Raw genomic sequence first — 24,312 nt, forward strand, 5'->3', positions numbered from 1 at the left:
AATTCCACTAGATTAAAAAATATCCATCTCCAACTCCCAAAATCCTCATGACCTAGAATATGATGATGATGCGGTTATAATTGACGATTCAGTCAGAGATCTTCAGGCCACTGAAGATAGGCTAAATAAGTATTCTACATGCATGGGTTTAAAAATAAATATAACCCGTAGAGCAAAAACGAGTGGTGGTTTGATCAACAGAATATGCTCGAATATATTAGTGACTAGATTAGATATTAGCTAGAGAGGGGTATTTTTCGTTGTCTCTGGTTGTACTAGTCGATTGTCGTATAATTTGTGTCACTGTCACTTTTTATTTACATATGACTACAAATCTGTGGTTTCAATTTTCAAAGGATTCTAACCTAAGAATTCGGCACTTTTGATTTTGTAAAATTATGTTATATTTTAGTTTTGTATATAATTATAAATTGACAATAGTAACAATTTTGTCTTTGGTGTCCGGTATAACTTTTTTTTAAATTAAGAGAATCGTCTAGGCGTATTAATTTAAAATAAAATACATTGCGGAATACGGGTAGTATCATCAGATTTAGGATCAAAGTTCACTCATTCACTCTAATTAAACATAGTGTACTTCAGTGAAAAATATGTGCCAACAATAGATAAGATTCTGCTACAAAACTGAGCACAAAAATAAAGTCTTATCAATTTGGTGCTGCGCTATTACCTTATTATTTGTTTTCGCACGATAAGAATAACCAAACGGGTTATTCGATACATTCTGTATATTACAGCTAAAAATATAGATAAGCACGAGGCTTCAATAATTATTGAAATCAGAAAACACGTACAATGGCTTCAATAGGAAGATTATCAAAGGTTAGTAAGCTTTGGCTTTTTTCGCATTTGATACAAATCACAAATAAACCACAAATATAAATGAAGCAACGTTTTCTTTTTATAAATAATAAATGATATCGCTAATTCTCAATGAAATAAAGAGACAAATTTCAGTATGATAATGTGTTTTAAACATAAAATGAAAATAATATAAAAAACATACAGAAAGTGCTATGTTTAAATGAATATTACTATTACTATTTATTTACTATTAGTATTTATGTGAAGCTTAGTAATAGTCTGAACTTGTAAGTATTACATTACAATACTTTTTAAGAGGAACAACTTCCCATTTACTTTTCTCCGTTGAGTTTTGACAGACCCTGATTAATTATTTTTTGTGCGTTATCCGACATCAAATAAGAAAATATTTCCCTTTCTGACAGACGCCGTAGCGTAGTTGGTTAGGCGGCTAACTATGAAATTGGCGTCACGGGTTTGATTCCCGCCAGTTGCAAGAAAAAAATCCAAGAAAGATTTTTTTCTCAATCGGTCCGGGTGTTGTGTATTTTTCATTACCTCCTTCCAAATCCCCTCCATCCCACCTGCTGACCAGTCTCCGAATAGAGGCTTAGCTGGTTATTCCTTTAAAGAAAAAAGTTTGTTTTTCGACTAGGCAGAATAGCATATTTATAGATTTGCGGACATTTGTTTTATTTATCATAGGGTTAAATGCTTTTTTTAGTGGTTTAAATATTATTTTGAATACCTATTTAATTTAAGGCTGGAAACTAGTTTCATAGCACTTTTTGCAGTTATAAAGTGCATAAGTTGATGGTTGTAATTATTTTTTTAAAGTTTGAATAATTGGACATCACAAACCGATATGGTGTTTTTTGACGAATCCTTACTAAATACAAGTTCAAGAAGAGGAAGTTTCCTAGAATTGAGTAGGATTTGCATGTTAGTAATAAGAATGGAGTGTTTGGATACTTCCGGGAGAAAGGAAGGGAACTATAATTTCTCTGTTGAACAGCCTACCGAGAGGTGGATCTTTCCATGCTAGTATTTCCAGCTTAAGGCTCCTCCTCTCTTACTATGTATCGTAACGTGAATTGTTTTTATGGACTACATGTTTAACATTTTAAAAAAATAGTGCATGTAAATTTTAAAAAAAGTAAATAAATGACTAATTGCATCCGATAAATAATAGATGTTTCTTGTTTACTGAGGACAATGCTTTTAAACCTATTGGCATTTTGGTACATCAGTGTGCTTAATTCTATTCCCCTGAAATTGTTTTTTTTAAATATTTATTTGAAAATTCTGGAAACAATAAAAACCCATGTAAAATTTGAGATAGGTTCCAGAACTGTCTGAGTCTGAACGGATGAGGAATAAAGTTTGGTGTTTGAAACAAAACCAGAGCCACGGATGAACTACTCGACTCTATGGCCGTTCTCAGGTAAAAATCCTGGAGAACCATGCTTAAAGTTCTAGTTTCGATTTCTGACAGGATGGACATGAAATATTGTTAGTTCTAAGTGGTTCTACACTGCAATATTTCTCATTCCTGGACTGGTACCTGAAGCGTAGGGCTTACCTTACTCCTTACTCCTTACCCTACCTTCCATCTAACAAAAATGATTCATATATATCTTCTTCTCTGTCGTTCCTCAGTTCTGAGGGTCGTGATCATTGGTACTCTCTCCAGCCATTTCATTGACAATGCGTCTCCACCCTTCACGGCTCTGCGCCCACTCCACAGCTTCATATAGGGCCGCCCGTGACGTTGTTTTCACCTGGTCGATCCATCGAGCTGCAGCTCTGCCCCTGCTTCTTTATCCTGGCACACTGCCCGTGATTATTATTTTCTCCAGATTTTCTGAGTCATGTCTAGCTATGTGTCCGAAGAACTGCAGAATATGTTGGCAGCATATGGCCAATAGGCGAATTTTTACGTTGAGTTCCTCCAGTATGGAGACATTTGTTCTTCTGGCTGTCCATGGTATTTTCAGCATTCGACGCCAACACCACATCTTGAAGGCATCTATTCTCTCCTGCTCACGTGTTTTAACTGTCCACGTTTCTGCGCCATTTAAGAATATTGGGAATTTGTATTGTACGCTTGTGCGTACGCACTATGAACATTTTAGTTTCCTTTGAGATGCCCCAGCCTTGCCAAATTTTGGTCAGTTGAGTCATGGCATTTTTTGCGATTAGGATGCGTCTTTGATGTGCATGCATCGCCCGCAGAGATGGATGAGCCTAAATAAACAAAATCTTGCACATTTTCAAGGTCTTATATACTCAAGAAGTCTATTTGATGGTTGTAGCATATTTTTTTAAATTTTTTTAAAAATATATTTGGACCCCTGTATTTAGTAGCCTTACGTGTCATGTACAAGGCTAAGGTACTCGGAAAAAAAAAAGTTTTTGTTTGTCTTGGAAATGGGATGTTCGATCACTGATTTTGGTTTATTTCCTTTATGAGTCCAATCACCATTGTTGCAAAGTTCAAGAACAATGGCGCATGATAACTACTTTTTACTACAGTGTGGATATCTTTTAAGGATATTCCATCTTTCCTGCATTCTGCTTCAAGATTATGGCGTTGCAAACTGAAAAATGGGCACTGAAATAACAGATGTTCTATACTCTGTGAAGAAATATCATCGCATGGACAATAGTCATCATTCCTTAATTTAAACCTATATAGATAACTTCTCATAGCTCCGTGTCCGGTAAAAATTTTGGTCGTTTCGAAAGTACTTTGGTGATGATGACGGAAGTTTGCTGCATCAGCCAGCGTTGGGAAAAACATTTTAGTGATTTTACCTGCAGAAGAAGCGCGGTAATGATCCTCCCAACGCTGCTGCGTATTTTGTTTTATACAGCGTTTAGCAAAGCTAAGGGGAAATTCTGAGAAGAAAGGTGCCGTTCTTTTACAAGTTGCGGATCTTGCTCGTTCATCCGCTCTCTCATTTCCTACGATACCAGCATGTCCTCTTATCCAGCATATTTGAATGTTCATCCCTCTTATTTTTAGATGCTTAATTTTACTCTGAATATCTACAATGAATGGATTTACCGACCGAGTATCTGTTATAGCTTGAACGCCCGAACGACAATCTGATAATATTTTTGCAATAACCCATCTCTCTGGTGGTTTCTTTAATAACCATTCGAGAGCTTCTCGTATTGCGAGTAGTTCAGCCTGGAAAACTGAGCAGAAATTATCTAATTTAAATGTTCTGCCTGGTAATTCTTTATCACTCTCAAAAGGGACGAATGCCGCTCCCACTTTTCCGTCGAGCAGGCTACCATCCGTAAAGATTCTGATTTCGTTGGGAGCATAAGGAGGTATATCTTTGTCAAGTAAAAGAATATTTTCGGGAATTCTTTCGCACGGGTGAGGTAAATCGAAATAGTTTGCAGTTCCTTGATACTTGCGATCATCTGGAATAGAATACAGCTTACCAAATTTCTTAACATTATAAATGTCCTTCCTTTCTTGAATTTTAAGGTCTAACGGTGTAAACCCTGTTAGAGCTTGAGCAGAGATGAGTGAAATGGTTCTGTATCCTCTACAAGATCTTATGGCAAATTGTCTTTGTAAGCTGTCAAGTTTTTTCTTATTGAATTTCTTTTTTACCGCTTCACCCCATAAGCTGGCCGCATATGTAACAAGAGGTTCAATTGCACCATAATATATTTGCTGCATTACCGCAGGAGAGCACCCCCATGTTGGTTTTGCCGCTCTCACAAGCATTCCAGAAAGATTGGCAGCCTTCTTGCAGACGTTATCCACATGTAGTGACCAGTTGAGATGCTTGTCTACAGTTACACCTAATACCCTAATAGAGTCAGCAAGAGCTAGCTTTACACCGTTCATGAATAAATTAGGAAGAGTTTCTTTTCTTTTGGTTACTAACATCGCTTTCGTTTTTTCCTCTGAGAAGTTAAGTTTAACCTTTTTTTTTTTTCCCCAATCAGCTATTGTCGAAAGGGCACAGTTTGTTCTTTCTTCGGCTTCAGACATAAGTTGAGCTCTGACTGTCAGAAAAACATCATCAGCAAACGCTTGTATGTCAATTCCATTTCCAAAATCTATTTGTAAAAGATCATCCAAAATTATATTCCAAAAGCTTGGACCACAAACTGAACCTTGAATACATCCTTGTGAAGTCTTTTTGTGTTTAGTTATATCTGCGTGTGTTATTTTGACCTCTCTGTTTTCAAGATAGTCGATAACTAGTTCCAAAAATATTTTTAGGGCAGTTTTTTCGACGTAGCATATTGTCTCTGTCACCGATCATGAGGTTTGTTTTAGTTCTGTTTATTTCCAACCCAAATTTGCTACTTTCTTTTGCTACCCGAGCCAATATATCTGCCATTTCCTGCTCGTCTTTAGCAAGTAATGTGGTATCGTCTGCATATCAGAGGTCCTTGATTAGGCAACCACCAATTTTGAATCCTCCTTTCTAGCCTTCCAGTGCTTTTCTCATTATGTCCTTCTGTTCCCCTTTCGGGCCCAAGTGCTTTAAAACTTCATCTGGTATTTCATCTGGCCCGGGAGCCTTGTTATTCTTGACTTTTTAATTGCAGTTATTACTTCCCCTATCATAATGTTAGGCTCCATCCCATCGATCTCTCAATTCGCTTCAGATGGTGTTCCTATTCTGCATCTTTGTATAAGTTTTGGCAATAATCTTTCCAGGTTTCCTTAACCTTATCAAGTTCAGTGTTAAGTTGACCATTTTTATTTTCAATAGCCCATGATTTGGGTTTGAACTCTCTTGCCAGTAACTTTATCTTTCAATTTCTTCTAAAAGTTTAAGATTAGTTTCAATGGCAATTTTTTTTTCATAACTTTTTAAGAACTTATTTTGCTCACATCTTGTTTTATTTTTTATTTCTATTTGCACCGCAACAGGCCAGAATGCCAAAGTACAGCACAGAACACCCAGGCTTGAGAAAAATCACTTTTTTTTGTGTTCTCACCGGGAATCGAACCCGGAAGCTTTCGTGTCTGAGTCGAGTGTGTTAACCGCTACACTATTTATCAATAATATTTAGTATATCCTCAGTCATGTTGTGTTGGCCGGTTTCGTGCGGCGCAGCTAATAAATCACACACAACTGATCCCATTTGAAGTTGGAATATAACTGTAAATATTAATTAAAGGAACAATAATCTATAGATATTGATTTAAATATAATCTGAATGAACTGAGATCAAAAGATTACTTATTTTGATTTTTAAGGGTTAAGTTTAGTTTAGTCAATGTAGGGCAATGTCAAAGAATGACATTTATTACAAATTAAATAAAAAATCACATAATTTCATTAACCTTCTGGCTATGTTATGTTCATCTGTTTTTTAGAACTGTCCAAAAAGATTTTTTTTTTTTATTTGAAAATTTATTTACAAAAATAATATAAACATTTTTTATTCATACTCTGTTGTTCAAAATAATATTTTTTACATCTTTTGAAAAGTTTGTCTGAGTCTTTTGTTTATTGTATAATTTCAGTCCCTGGTTTATTAGTTTCGATTGTCCTTGTCTTGTTTTAGAAAGTTGTATATGATATTTTTCTGATATTCTAGTCTTATGTCCATGTTGGCTACAATTTTTTACAAGTTTTAGTTCTTCGTCTACAATTACATTAGTGGCTAATTTATGGATAAATTTTAATGATTCTAGTTGAAAGAGTTTAGTTATATTTAATTGCTTAGTTTGTTTAAAAAGTTCTCTAGTTGCAGTTTTAAGTGTTTATTTGTCAAGATCAAGTGCCGAAATTTAACTATTTATTATAAAACAATTTCTGTATGATATAGTGCTACCTATCTATGTTCATTTAAAAATACAAATGATACCCTTTTTCCTGTATCACGTAAAATTACTCGAATATCAAAAGTAATACACAAGTTTATCTGACATCTTAATCAAAGTAAAATAATAATAATCAGAAACTTTAGGCGGGAAACATGCGTTTAGTAATAACAAACAAAATTAAAAAGAAGCGGATATATTCCTTGGTACCTACACTCTACACTACGCACACAGATGCGTTTCTACTATCATCTCACAGGGAACAGCCAAATGTGAACCAAGTGTTTTTACAGTTATTTACTAGGAAAAAGACAATAGATCCTATTTACTGCACACCAAAATAAAACAGGGACGAGTTTGAGTATCGTCTATTGTCTTGTTAACCTTAATAATAAGTTCAGGAATGGTATCTTTGTTTAGTTTTTTATATTTTACTTTTGTGCTGTTACATGTTCACTTAATTGCCATACTTACTAGTTCTTTGCTCAATGTATTATTATTGCGTTTCTTAATTTTTTTTTTATTATTAACTTTTTAAAATCATTCTTATGTTGTTGAAATTCCATTTGTCGATGCGTTTTGAAGCTGCAAGACTTTTTGTGATGTTAGCTATCATATTATGTAAATGTTATCAACTATCAAATATCTAAATTTAGTAAATGGGGTCTAGAATTTCAACCGTCCATGCGCTCAGTAGCTGCAAGACTTGTTGTTATCTAAATTCTAATTTTATAAATTTGCTTTTTATTTTGTTTTTAAAATATCACATAAACTTCATTGTCAAATAAAAAAATTGAAAATAAAAATGTAAATAGGGGCTAGATTTCTTATTGTCCATGCGCTCTGTAGCTGCAAGACATTCTGTTATCTAGCTCATATATATCATAACTGTAATATATCATAATTGGAGACGAGGAACTAGAATCCCAACCGTCCATGCGCTCTGTAGCAGCAAGACGTGTTGGGATATTTATTTATTGTACAGCGCCCTTGAGGTGATTTTCACAAAAATGGCGCTATATAAATTATCAAAACATTATTATTATTATTTAGATAGGGAAGGTCATATACTAACTTTAATATTTTATATTGTTGTCTTTGTAGTCTGTTTATGTCATTTTGATAGCCTGTTCCCAAATATGTATTACAACTTAACGTATAAATCTATTTTGTGTAATTCTATAATTGAAGAAATATATGCATGTTAAATTATTTCGACGAATGCTTTAAATTGTATGTTTTCTAGTATGTATCTTTGTTGAATTACCTAATAAAATAAAATAAAATAAATAAATAAAATAGTAGTTGGGTATAGCATATTTTAGTTTTTACATAGGCTTTATACATGAGAGTTTTTTCCATTTTTGGAACAAAGTTTTTGATTTTTAAAAAAAGACTCGATAATGTTGCCACTTTACTAATAAAATTGTTGATATTAATTGTCCAATTGTTAGGTTCGGGAACAGGAAGAAGTCGCAAGCGGCTGCCAAAGTGAGCCAAACCAGGATGTGTTTTCTTCTACCCAAAAAAAAACGGTCGTTGAAACGGTCCAATAATGCTGCATAGTAAAGTTGTTATTTTACCCTTTTGCAAGTAATCAATAATAATAATCACATTACCGGGTGATCGGGTTGTCTTTGCCTTCTTCGGCGGGCTATTGCCGCGTTTTCTCCGCTGGTTGAATTGGTCCTTCGTCTCCGGAGTGTAGTAATGGACCCGCGTTTCATCAACAGTGACGTATCGACGAAAAAAACCTTCGGATTACGTTTTATCTTCGCCAAAAGCTTCTCCGAATCCGTCACATTGTCTGTGTTTTTGGTCTATAGTGAGCAAACGCGGCAACCATCGCACGGATAGCTTTTTCATATCCAAATGTTTGTGCATGATGGCGTGTAAACGCTCGGTTGATATGTTTTCAGCCTTTGCTAACTCACGGATTTTGATTCGACGGTTTGCCATAATCATATCATGAATTTTGTCGATGATTTCTGGTGTAGTGACGACATTTGAGGGCCCTGGGTGTTCATTATCAAAAGCACTCATATGACCATGAACAAGTTCAGCTTTCCACAATTTAATTTTAAGAACACGACAAAACATATTTTTTTAAATGATTTTTTTTATTTAAAAAAAAAAAACATTATTTTATATAAGTTTTTCTCATTTGAATTTTGCGAGTAAAAAAATGTGTATACGTAAATTCATTCATTCTATACAGTATGTACTCAAAAACATGTGAATATAGTTATTTGCAAATGCAATGAAGAAGAAACAAAGCTTTTTTAAATAAAGTAGTTTTTCAAAATTATTGACATTGTAAAAAAATAGAAATTTGTTTTTATATTTTTGATATTGGCTCTCTTAGCTTTGTTTTATTTTTTGATTTCGGCTAGTTTGACGGCCCGAGACACACCCGCTACAAGAGATTATCGTCTTTTAGCTAACAACACCCCGTAAATCATTTTTGTTCTTTTTTCAGGATGATGAAAAAACTGCTTATTTCATTGAAAGCTCAACTTGATTCAGCCTTTAAATGTATTAAAACGAAATGTTTATACATAAACTGCCGCCTATTCAAACTTTATGTCTACTTCCTCTCAAATTGAACAAAATAAGCAGTTTTTTTGTCATCCTGTAAAATAAACAAAAATGACTTAATGTTCTGTGTTTGGTTTTTCCGATCAGAAGGAATGAATAACGAGGATTTTTAGACTTCAAATTTTATTAGATTAAAAAAAGTCATGCCTGTTTCCAGATCGTGCACGCTCGGGGCTTCAGTAGTAAATGTAGCGAAGTGGTGATCGTCTCGGCTGTGCGTACACCCATGGGGTCCTTCGGGGGCTCCCTGTCTTCCATGAGCGCGCCACAGCTGGGGGCGCTGGCCGTCCGCGCCGCGCTGGAGCGGGCCGCACTGCCCGCCGACGCCGCCACGGAGCTGTTCATGGGTAACGTGTGCTCCGGGGGCTGCGGCCAGGCCCCCGCGCGCCAGGCCGCTCTGGGCGCCGGCATGCCGCACTCCACCGTGTGCACCACGATCAACAAGGTGTGCGCTTCCGGCCTCAAAGCCGTGGCGCTCGCTGCGCAGGCGCTGCAGGTCGGGGCGCACTCGGCTGTCGTCGCGGGCGGCATGGAGTCCATGTCCAACGTGCCGTACTATATGCGGCGAGGCCCCACGCCCTACGGGGGCGTGCGCCTGGACGACGGTATCGTGGCCGACGGCCTCACCGACGTCTACAACAAGTGCCACATGGGCAACTGCGCTGAGAACACTGCCAAGAAACTCGCCATCACCCGGGAACAGCAGGACGAATACGCCATCGACAGTTACAAGAAGAGCGCGCAAGCGTACAAAGATAACGCCTTCGCTGCGGAGCTAGTTTCCGTCACCGTACCCGCGAAAAAAGGAAAACAACCCGTAGTAGTGGAGGAGGACGAAGAGTACAAAAGAGTGGACTTTTCCAAGTTTTCGAAGCTGGCCACCGTGTTCCAGAAGGATGGCGGCACGGTGACGGCCGGCAACGCTTCCACGCTGAACGACGGGGCGGCGGCGCTGGTTCTGATGACGGCGGACGAGGCGCGCCTGCGCGGCGTCACTCCGCTGGCGCGCGTGGTGGGCGCGCAGGACGGCGCCTGCGCCCCCATCGACTTCCCCGTCGCGCCCGCCGTTGCCATTCCGCCGCTGCTGGCGCGAGCCGGGCTGCGCACGGAGGACGTGGCCCTGTGGGAGATCAACGAGGCCTTCAGCGCCGTGGTGCTGGCCAACGTGCGCCTGCTCGGGTTGGACGCGGCTCGTGTCAACGTGCGCGGGGGCGCCGTGAGCCTCGGCCACCCCATCGGCATGTCGGGGGCGCGCCTGGCGGTGCATCTGGTGCACGCGCTGCGGCCGGGAGACTACGGCGTGGCGGCTATCTGCAATGGGGGGGGCGGAGCCTCTACCGTTTTACTGCAGAAGCTGTAAGTGGAGACGGCTGAGCTCATCCGCCGTTGCGTGTAATTCGTGAATAACTTAAATATATTTAGTCTATTGGTCTAAGAGTACTTCTATAATATATTTATTTAAGCTTTTAGCAATAATAATATTTTATTAACAGATATATTTCAATTGCCTTTTATATTATTCGTGTACTGTAGTTTCTGGGTTTATGCAGAATCTCTGATCTCACCATTGCTGATTTATCAGTTTACTCCCTTTCAAATCTTTTCCTCGCAGTGCGTCCTGTTTGATATACATATATATATTCACATCCTCGGCAGCTCAGTTTATAAACGGCTTATAAAGTTATTGCCTCTTTCGTGTTTAGTAGGTGGTTCTTTATTTAATCCACAGTCCCAAATGTTATCATAATGTAGTACACAATTGTGTAACACTAATAAAGTTTTATTTTTATAATAATTTAGAATGAATCCAACCTTCACGCGATTTCCCAAAAGACCATACATATTGGTAACAGTGACCGTGGAAATATGCGTCCTATTTCATATCAATTAGGTTAAAATATAATAGCTTCTTATAAAGGTACACACACAATCGAGATTTTCTCTTTGCATGGATATCGATGTCGCCGGTAGCAAAATGTATTCATATTAACAAATTACAACCGGGATGGAGAATATTTCAGAGAAGGAACATAAAAGTCTAGGCATTTACGGGGCTCGTGACCTATCATTGGCTGGTTTAAGGGGCCACTTAACACACTGCGTGACATTCACCATGTTTGTTCATATTAGGTGTTTAATCATGTCAATAATGTTTAAGTTGCTTTCTCTTCAGTGGACACTGGAGCATTATTAAATTCAGATCAATAATTATATTTACAAGGGGCGTTCAATACATTATCGGTATTGATATAAAGGAGTGCAACTATGAATGAATAGTTTATTACCTTGTTATATTGCACTCATTAATAGTATAAGTACAGATTTTCATAACAAACAGATCATTAGTCATTGAGTAGCTGTCCCCGAAACACAAGCAAGATGAGTCATTTTGCAAAGTTAAACAAACTTGAGTACCGTGCCGTTATAAAACTCCTCACCAAACAAGGAAAAAACCAGAAAACCATCCACAAAGAGATGTCAAAAGTTTACGGGAAGTCTGTTTCTTCATTATCAACAGTTCAAAACTGGTCCAGTGAATTTAAGAGGGGCAGAGAGAGCTGTGGCGTCTTTGATACCAAATTTAAATTGAAGCTCAGATTTTAAGGAAAAGTATATTATGCGTAAATGTTAAGTAGGTACCCATAGAGAATAACACAGTTCGGACCATGTTTGTAGGCATCTTTGAGCATTTTTATATTGGTTGCTAGTTTTTTATCTTCATAATATGTTGATATAATGCGAATTAAAATACATGTACTGGTGAATAGCAATGATTTTTTTAATTTAAATTTAATTTTTGATGTTTTTTACAATAAACACGATAATAAAACAGAGTATTAAAAAAAAATAAAGCATAATTACATATCAATGAAATACATATTAATAGAAAAATAGTAAACGAAAAAATCCCACAAAGGCATGGCCTGTTCGTGGGTATACAAGAAAATGTAATTGAATTTTTGCTCCTATAGTAAATAATGGACAGTTATAATATTTTTGTCTAACTTAAGAAAGAAAAAATAAAAAAATTAATTAATGAAAATTCTTAGTGAGGCTCAGCCTCACTTGCTTCATATGCTCCTTCGTCCCTGAGAGAGAGCATAGAAGACGACGAGCGATCCGGTCGGCCAATCGAGGCCAGATGAAAAGAAAATGTGGAAAAAATAGAAAATTTTATACCAAAGGATGCCCGAATGAAGGAAAATAAAAGATAGCCGAAATTACTAGCCTATCTTTTGGTACCATTTTTTATATTTTACACGACCGCTTACACATGTTAAAAGTCAGTGCAAGATGGGTGCCGAGATTCCTAACGCCACTCCAAAAATCTCACCGCGTACAAAGCTGCAAAGGGTTTTTGGAGCTCTGTGGTGAAAATTCTAAAGAAATTATCGACAAAATTGTTACTGGGGATGAAACCTGAGTTTATCACTATGATCCTGAGATTAAGCAGAAATTCATGCAGCGGCACCGAGAAGTTCAAGGTGACACAATCCGCAGGGAAGGTCATGGCTACAGTTTTCTGGGATTCCCAGGAAATTTTGCTGATAGATTACAAAAAAAGGGCATCAATGTCACTGGAAAATACTACTCTAGCATTCTTTATGAATAAAGGGAGGCAATCAATGAGAAAATGCGGGGGAAATTGGCCAGAGGGGTCCTGCTCCTCCACGACAATGCACCGGTGCACAAGGCTCAAGTTGCAAAGGCTGCAGTTCGTGAATGTAGTTTCGCAGAAATCAATCACCCACCGTATGGTCCAGACCTGGAACTGAGTGATTTTTTTCTGTTTCCAAATCTGAAGAAATACATTCATAGGAAACGATTTGATGACGATGACTCGTTAAAAGCAGCGAATTATGAGCATTTTGATAGCAAACCGAAATCATATTTTTTTGAGGGTTTAAATAAATGTATTGCTAGAAGTAAGAATTGCATAGATTTTAAGGGTGACTATATTGAGAAATAAAAAAAAAGTATTAACCGAAGCCTTCTACTTCTTACCCATACCGAGAATATATTGAACGCCCCCCGTATGTTGAATGTACTCGGCATTTTTTGGTAAAAATCATGGGAAATATCGAGGCCAGAGATGTTATTGTGTAAAGGGATAGTATGCAAGTAGTCAACAAAGGGATATAAAGGCTTCTGGTAAATTATTCGATCAACTAAAATTGAAATTTCGTTTAATTAAAGTTTCAACTCCACTCATTAATTAAAGTTTACTTTTTATGTTTTCCGAGTAGTTTCAGGTGAGAAGACAATGAGGAAGATCCGCCGTACGCGAAATCAGTTATGAAAAATGTCTCTTACGCGCGCTATAAATTAGAGCAAAAATTAAAAACTAGCAAATGGTAAAAATGTCCCCGTTAATAGCAAACTGAAAACTGAAACGACTAGAGTGTTCTGTGGGATGCGCAGGGAGGAGTCGGGACCTCGTGCCGAGGAAGGAGGCCGCGCGCTGGTGACCGTATACTCCAGCCCCGGCTGCTCGCTGTGCCGCTCGCTGTGCGAAGAGCTGCAGCCGTACTCCGAGCAGCTCCGCGTGCATACCCTGGATATCACAGCCGCTCCCGCTACTTTGCTTCGCCTGTATCGGTACGAGGTCCCCGTTGTATTTTTTAATGGCAGGTTCTTGTGCAAACATCGCCTCGACAAGTCGTCACTTCTGCGAATGTTGCGGGATTTCCAAACACAAAAAGCATCAAGATAGAATCGAAGATGCGCTTTTTGAATGTGAATTATAGTTATAAAAATGTAACTTTATTGTTCTTCAGTTGCGTCTCCTTACGATGTCTATGGTCGAGTGATATTACTTGTAATGTGTTTCCCGAACAGGTTCAAATAGAAGCATTTTTAAAATGAGAGTTAAAAGTGACTATTTATTTATATGAAATTAAAAACTACAGTAAATTTCCTTAATTTTTTTGCTTACAATTGGCTTAAATACCAAGCTTATTGTATCTAAACCACTTACTCAAGAATCTACAGATAATTCAACAAGTGCATTTTGTTATTTATGTTTGATGGACTTCCATTGTAATTAAGTAATATTTTATATAATTATTTTACATATATATTTGAAGCACTAACTTTGTGGTTATTCATAATGGTGAAATAAAATAATAAAGACAACTTTGTTTTTAACTGCTTTTTTTTTTCTACTGTCCAGTTTCAAAGCTACACAAGCTCTTTATCAAGGTATAATTAACTAGGTATTCTATATTGTCATTCAAGTTTTTAATAAGAAAGTTCAGTCTTTCGGGAAATTGCATATGAAAAATGATTTACGTGCGGTAAGAATTAGTGTGTTAATTTGTCCGGCAAAGTTTCTTGAAAATGTTTGAAAAAAATAATAACAAATATTTTAATAAAATCCAACTACTTTGAACGACGTCACTAGTTCATACGAATCAACCAATGATAAGAGAGTTGTGAAAGATTTCCGGTTTACGGTAATTCAACTGTCCAATCGGCACAACTAACCGAGAAGAAGCAAAAGAGAACTGAGACGTCACAGACGGAGTAATTACAGAAATGCAAAACTTGAAAAAATCGTAACGCTGATAATACGATACATAAAAATTTGGCTTAGTTTAATAGTCTATTAAGAAATAAAAAAACTGAACTTCTTAATTGATAGCATTAGTAAATTTGACTTATTAGCGCTTTCAACACTGTATATTAATTAATGTTCGCCAGTCTGATGATGCCAGTTAGAGAGTGAAAGCGCTAATTGAACGTAGTTATGCGGAAAGCATATACAAAATAGCCAGCCATAGAAAAGAAAAACCGAGAAAATAGCACCGTTATGGAAAGAGTAAACAATCAAATCTACACATCAGTTGGAATGTTTTTGACTTTGACAAATGATAAAAAAATTATAAATTAGTTTTTTTATATTAAAAACAAGAATTTAATTATGTATTTGACCAGTTTCAATGATTTTTAAAGTACCGTCAGATTTTTCTAGTGCTGTGGGTGTTTTCTGCAAACTGAGAAATGCCATTTTTGTGATCGAAACTATTTTTTTAGAAGGTAATTATTACAGTTTTTTATATGAAAGCGGTTTGGCTGTTTTCAGCAGAATTATTTGAATAGAGTTGAATTTACTGCACCTGATTACACCAATATCTCATTTGTGGACTGGCTGCTTTCTACATAACTAATTTCAATTAGTCTAATAAATAAGTGGGAGTTTATCAAGTTTTTCAATTTATAACTCATACATATGTGTAAAAATGTGAGTTATAATACAATTAAGTACACTTTGTAGGATTGAATCCTGGCATAACGGAGTCATGTTTCTTTTTATGAGGAGAACGTAGTATGTTTATTTATTTATTTATTTTATTTTATTTTATTTTATTTCATTTTATTATGTAATTCAACAAAGATACATACTAGAAAACATACAATTTGAAAGCATTCGTTCATACAATTTTACATGCATAATATATCTTCAATTATAGAATTACACAAAATAGATTTATACATTAAGTTGTAATACATATTTTGTAATATATTTTTTTTATACATGATGCAATGCAATAAAAAAAAAGTTGTGCGTGTGTACTTATTGAATAAGATTTATTCCTAAGAGGTTATTCGCAAAAGCTGAGAGAGTATTATGAAAATGACAATTTTATTGTTTCGGCAGTATATATTATATTCCCGACACATGCGGGCCATAGGTGTGTGGTATGTAGCATTATTTGAAAACAAATACAGTTTAAATATTTCCCGATGTCTGAGAGTTTTCAATCCCGCATTTATTTGTATTTCATTGAGGAGGTTAGTATCTACTTTGTAGTTTAATATTTTATGCATAAATTTTATATCAAAAACAACGCGGCGTTTTATCAGAGAATTAAAATGAAAAAAAGTTAGAAGTTGCTCGTAATTTGAATTTGAACGTGGGTTAGAAATTTCGAACTTATCCAAAAGGTACCTTAAGAACTTTTTTTGAACAGATCCTATTGAATTTATATGATTTTGATATTGCGGACTCCATACGCATGAGGCATACTCAAGATTACTGCAAATTAAACTCATATATAGACATATGACAGTTTCCGATTTTTTAAAGGATTTAGTTACCTCTTTAGGAACCCAATTGTAATAATAAACACATATCCAAACCAACAAAAATTTCAACATAAATTGAAATAGGCACTAACTGAAAAACCCACCAAAACCCGATGGTGCCTATTTAACAGAAAAAAGAAACTTACAGTAAAATTAGAAGGAAGATAGAAATTAATAACTAGAAAAATTACAACAAAATAATTCAAATATTAACAAACATAATCTTATATCAATGATAAATTATAACTATTAAAATTAAACGTTGGAAGTAATAATGACGTTAAAGTATTTTACATTAACCTAAAAATGTAAGATAAATTTATTGTAAAAAAATAAAGAGTTAATTTAAACATAATTATTTCAATGACACAATTATTACAAATCATAATAGGGAACAGTTTGAACTTAAGAAAATATAAACAGAATTGATCAATAAACAATTTGTACAAGAAAAACATTGAGATAAATGAATTGGAAAGGTAAAAAACATAAGTAAAATTTCAAATATTTTTTTCCTCCTAGGCATTAAAGGACATGTAAAAAAATGTCATTAAGATCTCCAATGCCTCCACATTCGCAGGGATTGGAGTCTAAAATTTTAATTTTAAAAAGATGGGACGGAGTGCAACAGTGGCCAGCCCTGATACGGCAAAAAGTTACAGTCCTAGACCTATTGAGTTTACACGCGCTATTGTACCAAGGTTTGGAGGGAATATCAGGCTAGATATTACTCTAAAAAATTCCTTTTGACAATTTATAAAAATTCCACTCCACTTTCCAATCATCGAAATTAACTACTCTAATCAAATTATAAATATCTGAGAAATCCACCCGGTCGTATTTTATATTACCAACTTCAGATCCCCACCTTGCAAGAGAATCCGCCTTTTCATTGCCTGATAAATCCAATGTGGCTTGGAATCCAGGCGAAAACAATATTTTTGGCGCATTGATATAATTTAAAAAGAGAAGCAAAAATATTACAAATGATAATTGAAAAGTTAGAACTGAATGGGGATGACTTAAGTAATTTTAAGCAGCTGAGTGAATTAGTAAAAATAATGGACTGCGAATAGTTCATTTTTTCAATATGGATTAAAGATTCCAGATTTTTATTTTTATTTTTTATTTTTATTTAAATCTTAAAGTAGGGCACACATATCATACATACTGTTATGTGTGTTCTAATAATAACATTGCAAATATATTTAATTTATAAATTGTTTATCACATATGTCTTGACCATTATTTGAAATTTTGATATGTTTTTTTCTTCATAAATATTTTTTTCCATTTCGTAATACTTTTTAATTGCTTTAAATAAAATTGAATTTTGTGACTTTGCCTTTTTCCTAAATGGAATTGGAATTGCTATACATTCAGCATTAAAATTAGAGAGAAAAGAAGGGAGTTTAAAAATACCAAATAAATTGTCTTGTTCACAAAGAAAGGAAGCGCCAACGCCATTATTTGATTGCGAACCATCGGTAAATACATACTTGTGATCGGGCCACTTACAGTTAATAATTTCTGAAAATTCAATATTTATAGAAGAAATCGATTTGTGAGTGGTTTGAAATTTTGAAAAGCCAAGATCGAGATGAATTTCAACGTTTGAGAAAAAACTGAAATATGGAGAAGAATAAAGTGGTAAAGTATGATTTCAAAAAAAATTATTAGTAAAATAGGAAAAACGCTCGTGACTAATCGAAAGAGCAGGGTGATTTTTGTTACGCCAAAGAGGAGAATTATTGCAAATGGAATGAAGATATTGGACTTTAGACAGAACAGGCTGATTTTGAAAACGGATGCGTTTGATGAAAAACGAATCTGCTTGTTGTTGTCTTCTAATGTGAAGGGGGGGGGGTCAACATTTTCAACCTGTAAGATATTAGTTGGAGTAGATTTCATACAGCCAGAAATAAGACGAAATTATTTGAATTGAATTTTATCGAGTTTAGAAGACAGATGTTTGGTTAGTGGTTCGAGCAAGAATGATGAATAATCCAAATGGGATCTAATAAGAGCATTGTAAAGGAGTTTAAGGGTCTTGGGGTGAGATCCCCACAAAACGCCAGCTGTAGACTTTAAAATATTGAAACTTTTATTACATTTCGAAATAATATGCTGAATGTGAGTATGCCAAGCTAATTTAGAATCGAAATGAATGCCCAAAAATTTAATTTCGTTGGTAAATTCAATGCAAAAGTTTTTAATCAAAAGATTCAGAGGGAGTGATAAATTTCTTTTTCTTGTGAATACCATAATTTTACATTTATCAGGGGCCAAAATGAGTTCGTTTTTGGTAATCCAGGAATCAAAGAGATCAAGCGAAAATTTTATTTGGTTCAATAGAAAAGGAAGTTTTTTACCAGAAATATAAATATTGAAATCATCTGCGAATTGTAAAAAAACACAAGAATGATTAAGACAGTGAAAAAGATCATGAGTATAAATATTAAAAAGAAGAGGACTAAGGGGACTACCTTGAGGAAGCCCTTTCCAAATGGACCTAGATCCCACTGTGTGGCCGTTGACCAAAATATCAACAGTTCTACTAAGAAAAAGATTATTTACAAAATTTACAATTTTCGAGGGGACATTCAGAGAAGAGAGTTTTTTAATGAGAAGCGGAATTTTGACGTTATCATATGATAATAGCATATGCTCCTTTGATGTCCAGAAAGGAAGCTATTAGAATTTCATTTTTACTTAAAGCAATTTAGATGTCTGTGACAAAAACAGAAAGGTTGTCTCGCGTTTCCTTACCTCTCCTGAATCCAAATTGAAAATTTTGAAGAATCTTGTTGCTTTCAACAAACCAATCAAGCCGATTTTTAACTAGATGTTCAAGAATTTTTTGAAAACAGGAAGATAATGCAATAGGTCTATATGAGGAGCCAATATGAGGATTTTTACCAACTTTCAAAATGGGAATAAGATACTGCACTTTCCAGGAGTCTGGAATACAACCTGAATCGAAAATTTTATTATAAATATTTAAAAGGAAACTACGAAATACAGTATTTGAACATTTTATAAAGGAATAGGGAATGTCATCAGGACCGGGAGCAGAGTTATTTAAATTTGGGAAAACCTTTTCCAGTTCAGCGGAAGAAAAGGGAGCGTTAAGCGGAGCATAGGAATAAGGAATTGGGACAGTAAGAAGGAGCTAATTTATTAAGGAAGTCGTCTAACCAAAGTTTTACCGGCACACGCTCAATAAGAACCTCTAAATTTTCGTATCATGGTCCATACAGATTTAAAGTGCTCGAAGGGGAAAGTCGTTCGCAAAATTGAGACCATCCATATCTTTTTTTACTCCTTAACAACCGTCTGGTCTGAGTCTGAACCTGTTTTAGTTTTAAAAAGTTTTCCAAAGTCATATGTTTACAATAAGATTTGCAAGCTAATTTTCTTTTCGAAATTGTTTCAGTACATTCAAAGTCCCACCACGGGGGGGACGAAAGGTGACTGTTAATATTTTTAGAAAAAGGAACAAATTTTTTGGCTGTTTCTTGAAAAATTTTAAGCATGTTTACACAAGAAGTTTTACAATTTCTAAGGATAACCTGAGGAAATTTGGAAGCTTCCACTTCAAGAAGCGTTTTAAATGCTATTGGGTTAGCTTTTGGTGAATTTAATTAGTATTTTGGTCTGAATTATTGGCAAATGCTGCAAAAACGTCTGATGAAGATATTAATATCGGAAGATGGTTACTGCCATGTGAATCTGATAGAACCTCCCATGAAAAAGAAAATGCTAAACCAATTGAACAGAAAGAGAGATCCAAAGCATTTCGGGATTGGTTTGGGGGAGGAATGCGCGTCGGAGAGCCATCATTCAAAACACATAAATAAGATTCATCTAAAAATTCGTTAATCAATCTACTGGGTTTATCGTCTTTAACGCAGCCCCACAGAGTGGAGTGGGCGTTGAAATCACCCATAAATAAAATAGGTTTAGGAAGGGAAGAATAAAAGTTTGACCACCATTGAATATTTAATAGAGAATTTGAGGAGGATGAATCAATTGAATGAATGACATTTTTAATCCTAACTGCGCATACTTGCGTGAGATTATCAAGAGGGGTGACCGGTATGCGCTGGAAAGAGATGGAATTTTTCACAAAGATGGCACAGCCACCGCCCCCATCAGAGCGGTCACATCTAACACACGAGTATCCACCCAATCTGAAAACCAGATCGGATTTGAACCATGTCTCAGAAATGGCAGTAACTGAAATTGAAAATGAAGTTAATAAATGAAAAAGATTAATATTATTGGATACAGCACTTTTGCTGTTCCATTGAAGAATTCGAGCCATTGTTAACAGCTTGAAGTAAAATATTGATTATATCGGTAGCGTTGGACGGTATTTTATTAGACGTAATAATGTTAATTAAGAGGTTAACTAAAGTTTTGATAAGTTCTTGGGGATTATCAAAGCTTTTATCAGAGAAGAATGAAACACCATTAGAATGGTCAGAATCAGAGTTATTACCGTCAGGCTAGATTAATACAGATTTAAGTAAATCTTTATCTTTACTTAAATTGAGATTTTCAGGACTTTTTGGAGTACGGTAGGTGAAAATGGTTTTTTTACAAGAAGTGGAAGGCGAAGTATTACTACCGAAAATTACATTAGCCGGGCGAGAGAAAGAAGAGGAAGGAAGGAAGGAAGCCTTTTCGGCAAAGGAAGGTTTAGCAGGAGGAACAATCTTAGCTGCTTCAAAATACGAAATATTTTCCGCAGCCATATGGTGTTTGATACTCTTCTGTCGATAATATTCTGGACATTGAGTATTAATAGCAGTGTGAGAACCTTGACAGTTAACACATATTGGAGGTTTGTCGGATAGACAGGATTCACCCAAATGATTCTCGGAACATTTGAAACAACGGGGAAGTGATATGCATACCGTTTTGCTGTGACCAAAGCGGCAGCACTGGAAACATAAAATGGTGGGGAAGATGTATTTTTCTACAGGAATGGAGTTGTAGTGGATATAAACTTGAGGGGGTAAAGACTGACCTTCAAAATATACAATAACTGACTGAGACGGTTTCCAAATTACAGATCCTGATATATCTTTATAATTTAGTCGCCGGACTTTAAAAAGTTTTCCGTATCTTTCCGGAACCCGACATTCAGAGATAATATCATCATCCGACATTTCAGTCGGAAGTCCTTTAATCAAACCCAAACGAGTATTTGGTAGGAGGGAATTAACGCCTTAAAATTGTTATTTGTAATTGTCACTGAATTTGAACAATCGTTGGCAGATTTGAAATCTTTAAATTCAACGGAAATACGAAATTTGCCAAGAAATTTTACCCCTCCGGGTAAAATGTTTTTAAAGTTGTGACGGGACAGGAAGTTACCAAAAGAGATGGGATGCATCGATGAAGATTTTTCATCGGTGAAAGCTTTTTGTACATGCACAATAAATGGACCACAGTCAGAAGATTTGTAACTAGCCTCTGGGACTACAATTTTGGGTTTTTTGAGTGGGACATTGTTGTCCACATCGCGCCTCTTTCTCACGCCGCTGGTGCGGGAGACGGCCTCGCAGCCGTCTCCGCGGGATCCTGCATTATGGGCTATCCTAGCCCTAAGCGGGAGGAAAAAACAGTTTTCTAACAATTAAAAGAAAACACACCCGGCAAATTTATTGAAAAATAAAAAGGGCAAGAAAATAAGAAGGAAAATTAAGAAAGGGTATCAGAATAAATCATATATTCTATAAAAATAATTAAAAAATTACAGAAAGCAGAAGAGAATCGGAAAAACAGACCTTGTTTTGACGGTTGCTAAGCAGCGAAAAAAATAAAAAAAGTTTTTTTTTTCTTTATTAGGGCCTACTACCAAAACTTGATAACATCGGCCAAAAACAAGTTACATTTATAAACATAAGAAAAACATAAACAGACAGGAATAATAATATACATACAAACAAAAGACAAGAAAAATATAAGTACAAGAATAACATCAAAATATCAATTGTAATAATAAACACATATCCAAACCAATAAAAATTTCAACATAAATTGAAATAGGCACTTACAGTAAAACCCACCAAAACCTGATAGTGCCTATTTAACAGAAAATAGAAACTTACAGTAAAATAGAAGGAAGATAGAACTTAATAACTAGAAAAATTACAACAAAATAATCAAAATATTAACAAATTTAATCTTATATTAATGATAAATTATAACTATTAAAATTAAAAATTAAACGTCGGAAGTAATAATGACAAAATATTTTACATAAACCTTAAAATGTAAGATAAATTTATTGTAAAAAAATAAAGAATTAATTTAAACATAATTATTTCAATGACAAAATTATTACAAATCATAAAAGGGAACAGTTTGAACTTAAAAAAATATAAACAGAATTGATCAATAAACAATTTGTACAAGAAAAAATTTGAGATAAATGAATTGGAAAGGTTATAAAAAACATAAGTAAAATATCAAATAATTTTTTCCTCCCAGTCATTAAAGGACATGTAAAAAAAATGTGATTAAGGTCTCCAATGCCTCCACATTCGCAGGCATTGGAGTCTAAAATTTTAATTTTAAAAAGATGGGACGGAGTGCAACAGTGGCCAGATCTGATACGGCAAAAAGTTACAATCCTAGACCCATTGAGTTTACACGCGCTATTGTACCAAGGTTTGGAGGGAAAAGGGAAAGACATAATATGTCTAATATTATAATGCATCTCGGTTATAAATTAATAATACCTTTCGATTTAATAAGAAAATCTTTTTTATTTCAATTGGTTTTTACAGTAATGTTACATATGCAAAATACACATCGCAGTTACATCGCATAAACAAACAAATCCCACAACGGCATGACTGTGTGGTAAATTTTATTAAATTATATACTATATTTCTTATGGATAATATCATAATTATGCAGAACGTAATTCATATTTTTATCCATACTTTTAATACTTTTTTAAAACTTTTTATTTATTTATAAATCATGTAACACAAAGTATTTTACAAGTATAATACGTTGAATTACATTCCCAGGAGTTACAACAACTCAATTCGGGACATAAATAATATTAGCATTTATAAAATAACGCATATTGAGAAACAACAAAGAAACAAAGCAAGTTTAACATCTTTATAACTAAATATACAACAACAATATATACGCCTAAAACCCTTTCTTACACAAGCAGAATAAATATATATAAAAAAACGCTTTAAGAATAATAATAATTTAAAAAAAAGTTGTGAATCTACCAAGGGAGATAAGGTCATTAACATCACATGCCATGCAGATGATGCTGCCATAGTGATGATGAGAACATATCCATCTCAGTTAGTAAACATCTGGATGCCTAAGAAATGTCGTATAGTACAATGAACACATGATTATTGGAAACATAATTCGGATATACAAAACGGGTGTTACACCAAATCATGGTGTATACAACAGAGGCGAGGATAGACAGAGAGAAAATTAAAAATACGTAAAACCAAGTAGAAAAACTAAATAGAAAAACCAAATGACCGCTCAGAACGTCAGAGATGAAAGTACTAAAGGCAATCGCAGGGAAACCCAGGAGAGGCAGAATCTAGAGTTAAGAAGTAAGACGGATTTGCGATACCCATTGCATAGTAAATAGATTATGGAGAGATTACGTCAATAATTCCATTAATCGATAGCTCTAAAATCCCCTATACCATTGCCCACGAAATCCCGACCGTTTGCCGTCTGCCCGGAAGACCACCAAGGAGAGGGAAGAATAGCTGAAACTCAATGTCTCAGGAGTTAGCTTTTTTAAACCGAATTACTAAAAGTATGGATAAAAACATGAATAGTTGATCAGTGTACTTTCCAGTACAAACCAGTGTATTTTCTGTAGTAAAAAAACTACGGCACAGTTTAGTTAAGTGTGTTTCAAAAAGTTCATTGACAGTTGTTATTCTGAGCTGTCCTTCATCACAAATTGT

The 24,312-nt window shown here is 35.2% G+C and overlaps 1 protein-coding gene across 3 annotated transcripts; it reads left to right on the forward strand.

Annotated features, from left to right (window-relative positions):
• The first annotated feature begins 264 nt into the window (after positions 1-264).
• On the forward strand, positions 265-14,386 carry Acat1 (Acetyl-CoA acetyltransferase 1). 3 transcript variants are annotated; one of them, XM_088230171.1, is made up of 3 exons: positions 278-843; positions 9,396-10,594; positions 13,486-14,386. In XM_088230171.1, the coding sequence occupies exons 1-3, from the start codon at positions 817-819 to the stop codon at positions 13,493-13,495; spliced, it is 1,236 nt and encodes a 411-aa protein (XP_088086297.1). In that variant the 5' UTR covers positions 278-816; the 3' UTR covers positions 13,496-14,386. The 3 variants fall into 3 exon arrangements, with proteins under 3 accessions (XP_088086298.1, XP_088086297.1, XP_088086296.1); XM_088230170.1 differs by having other exon boundaries at positions 308-843; positions 13,661-14,386; XM_088230172.1 differs by lacking the exon at positions 13,486-14,386 and having other exon boundaries at positions 265-843; positions 9,396-12,392.
• Positions 14,387-24,312: the final 9,926 nt, after the last annotated feature.

This window comes from Micrasema longulum, unplaced genomic scaffold, assembly GCF_059751315.1.
Source record: "Micrasema longulum isolate JH-2025_06_02 unplaced genomic scaffold, ASM5975131v1 h1tg000739l, whole genome shotgun sequence".
Lineage (NCBI taxonomy): Eukaryota > Metazoa > Arthropoda > Insecta > Trichoptera > Brachycentridae > Micrasema > Micrasema longulum.

Bases quoted from the DNA above. Each gene is read 5' to 3' on its own strand.
- Acat1 (XM_088230170.1), top strand. From the start codon at position 817: ATGGCTTCAATAGGAAGATTATCAAAG. The intron at 844-9,395 runs GTTAGTAAGCTT...GCCTGTTTCCAG, and splicing joins CAATAGGAAGATTATCAAAG to ATCGTGCACGCTCGGGGCTT. The intron at 10,595-13,660 runs GTAAGTGGAGAC...TGGGATGCGCAG, and splicing joins ACCGTTTTACTGCAGAAGCT to GGAGGAGTCGGGACCTCGTG.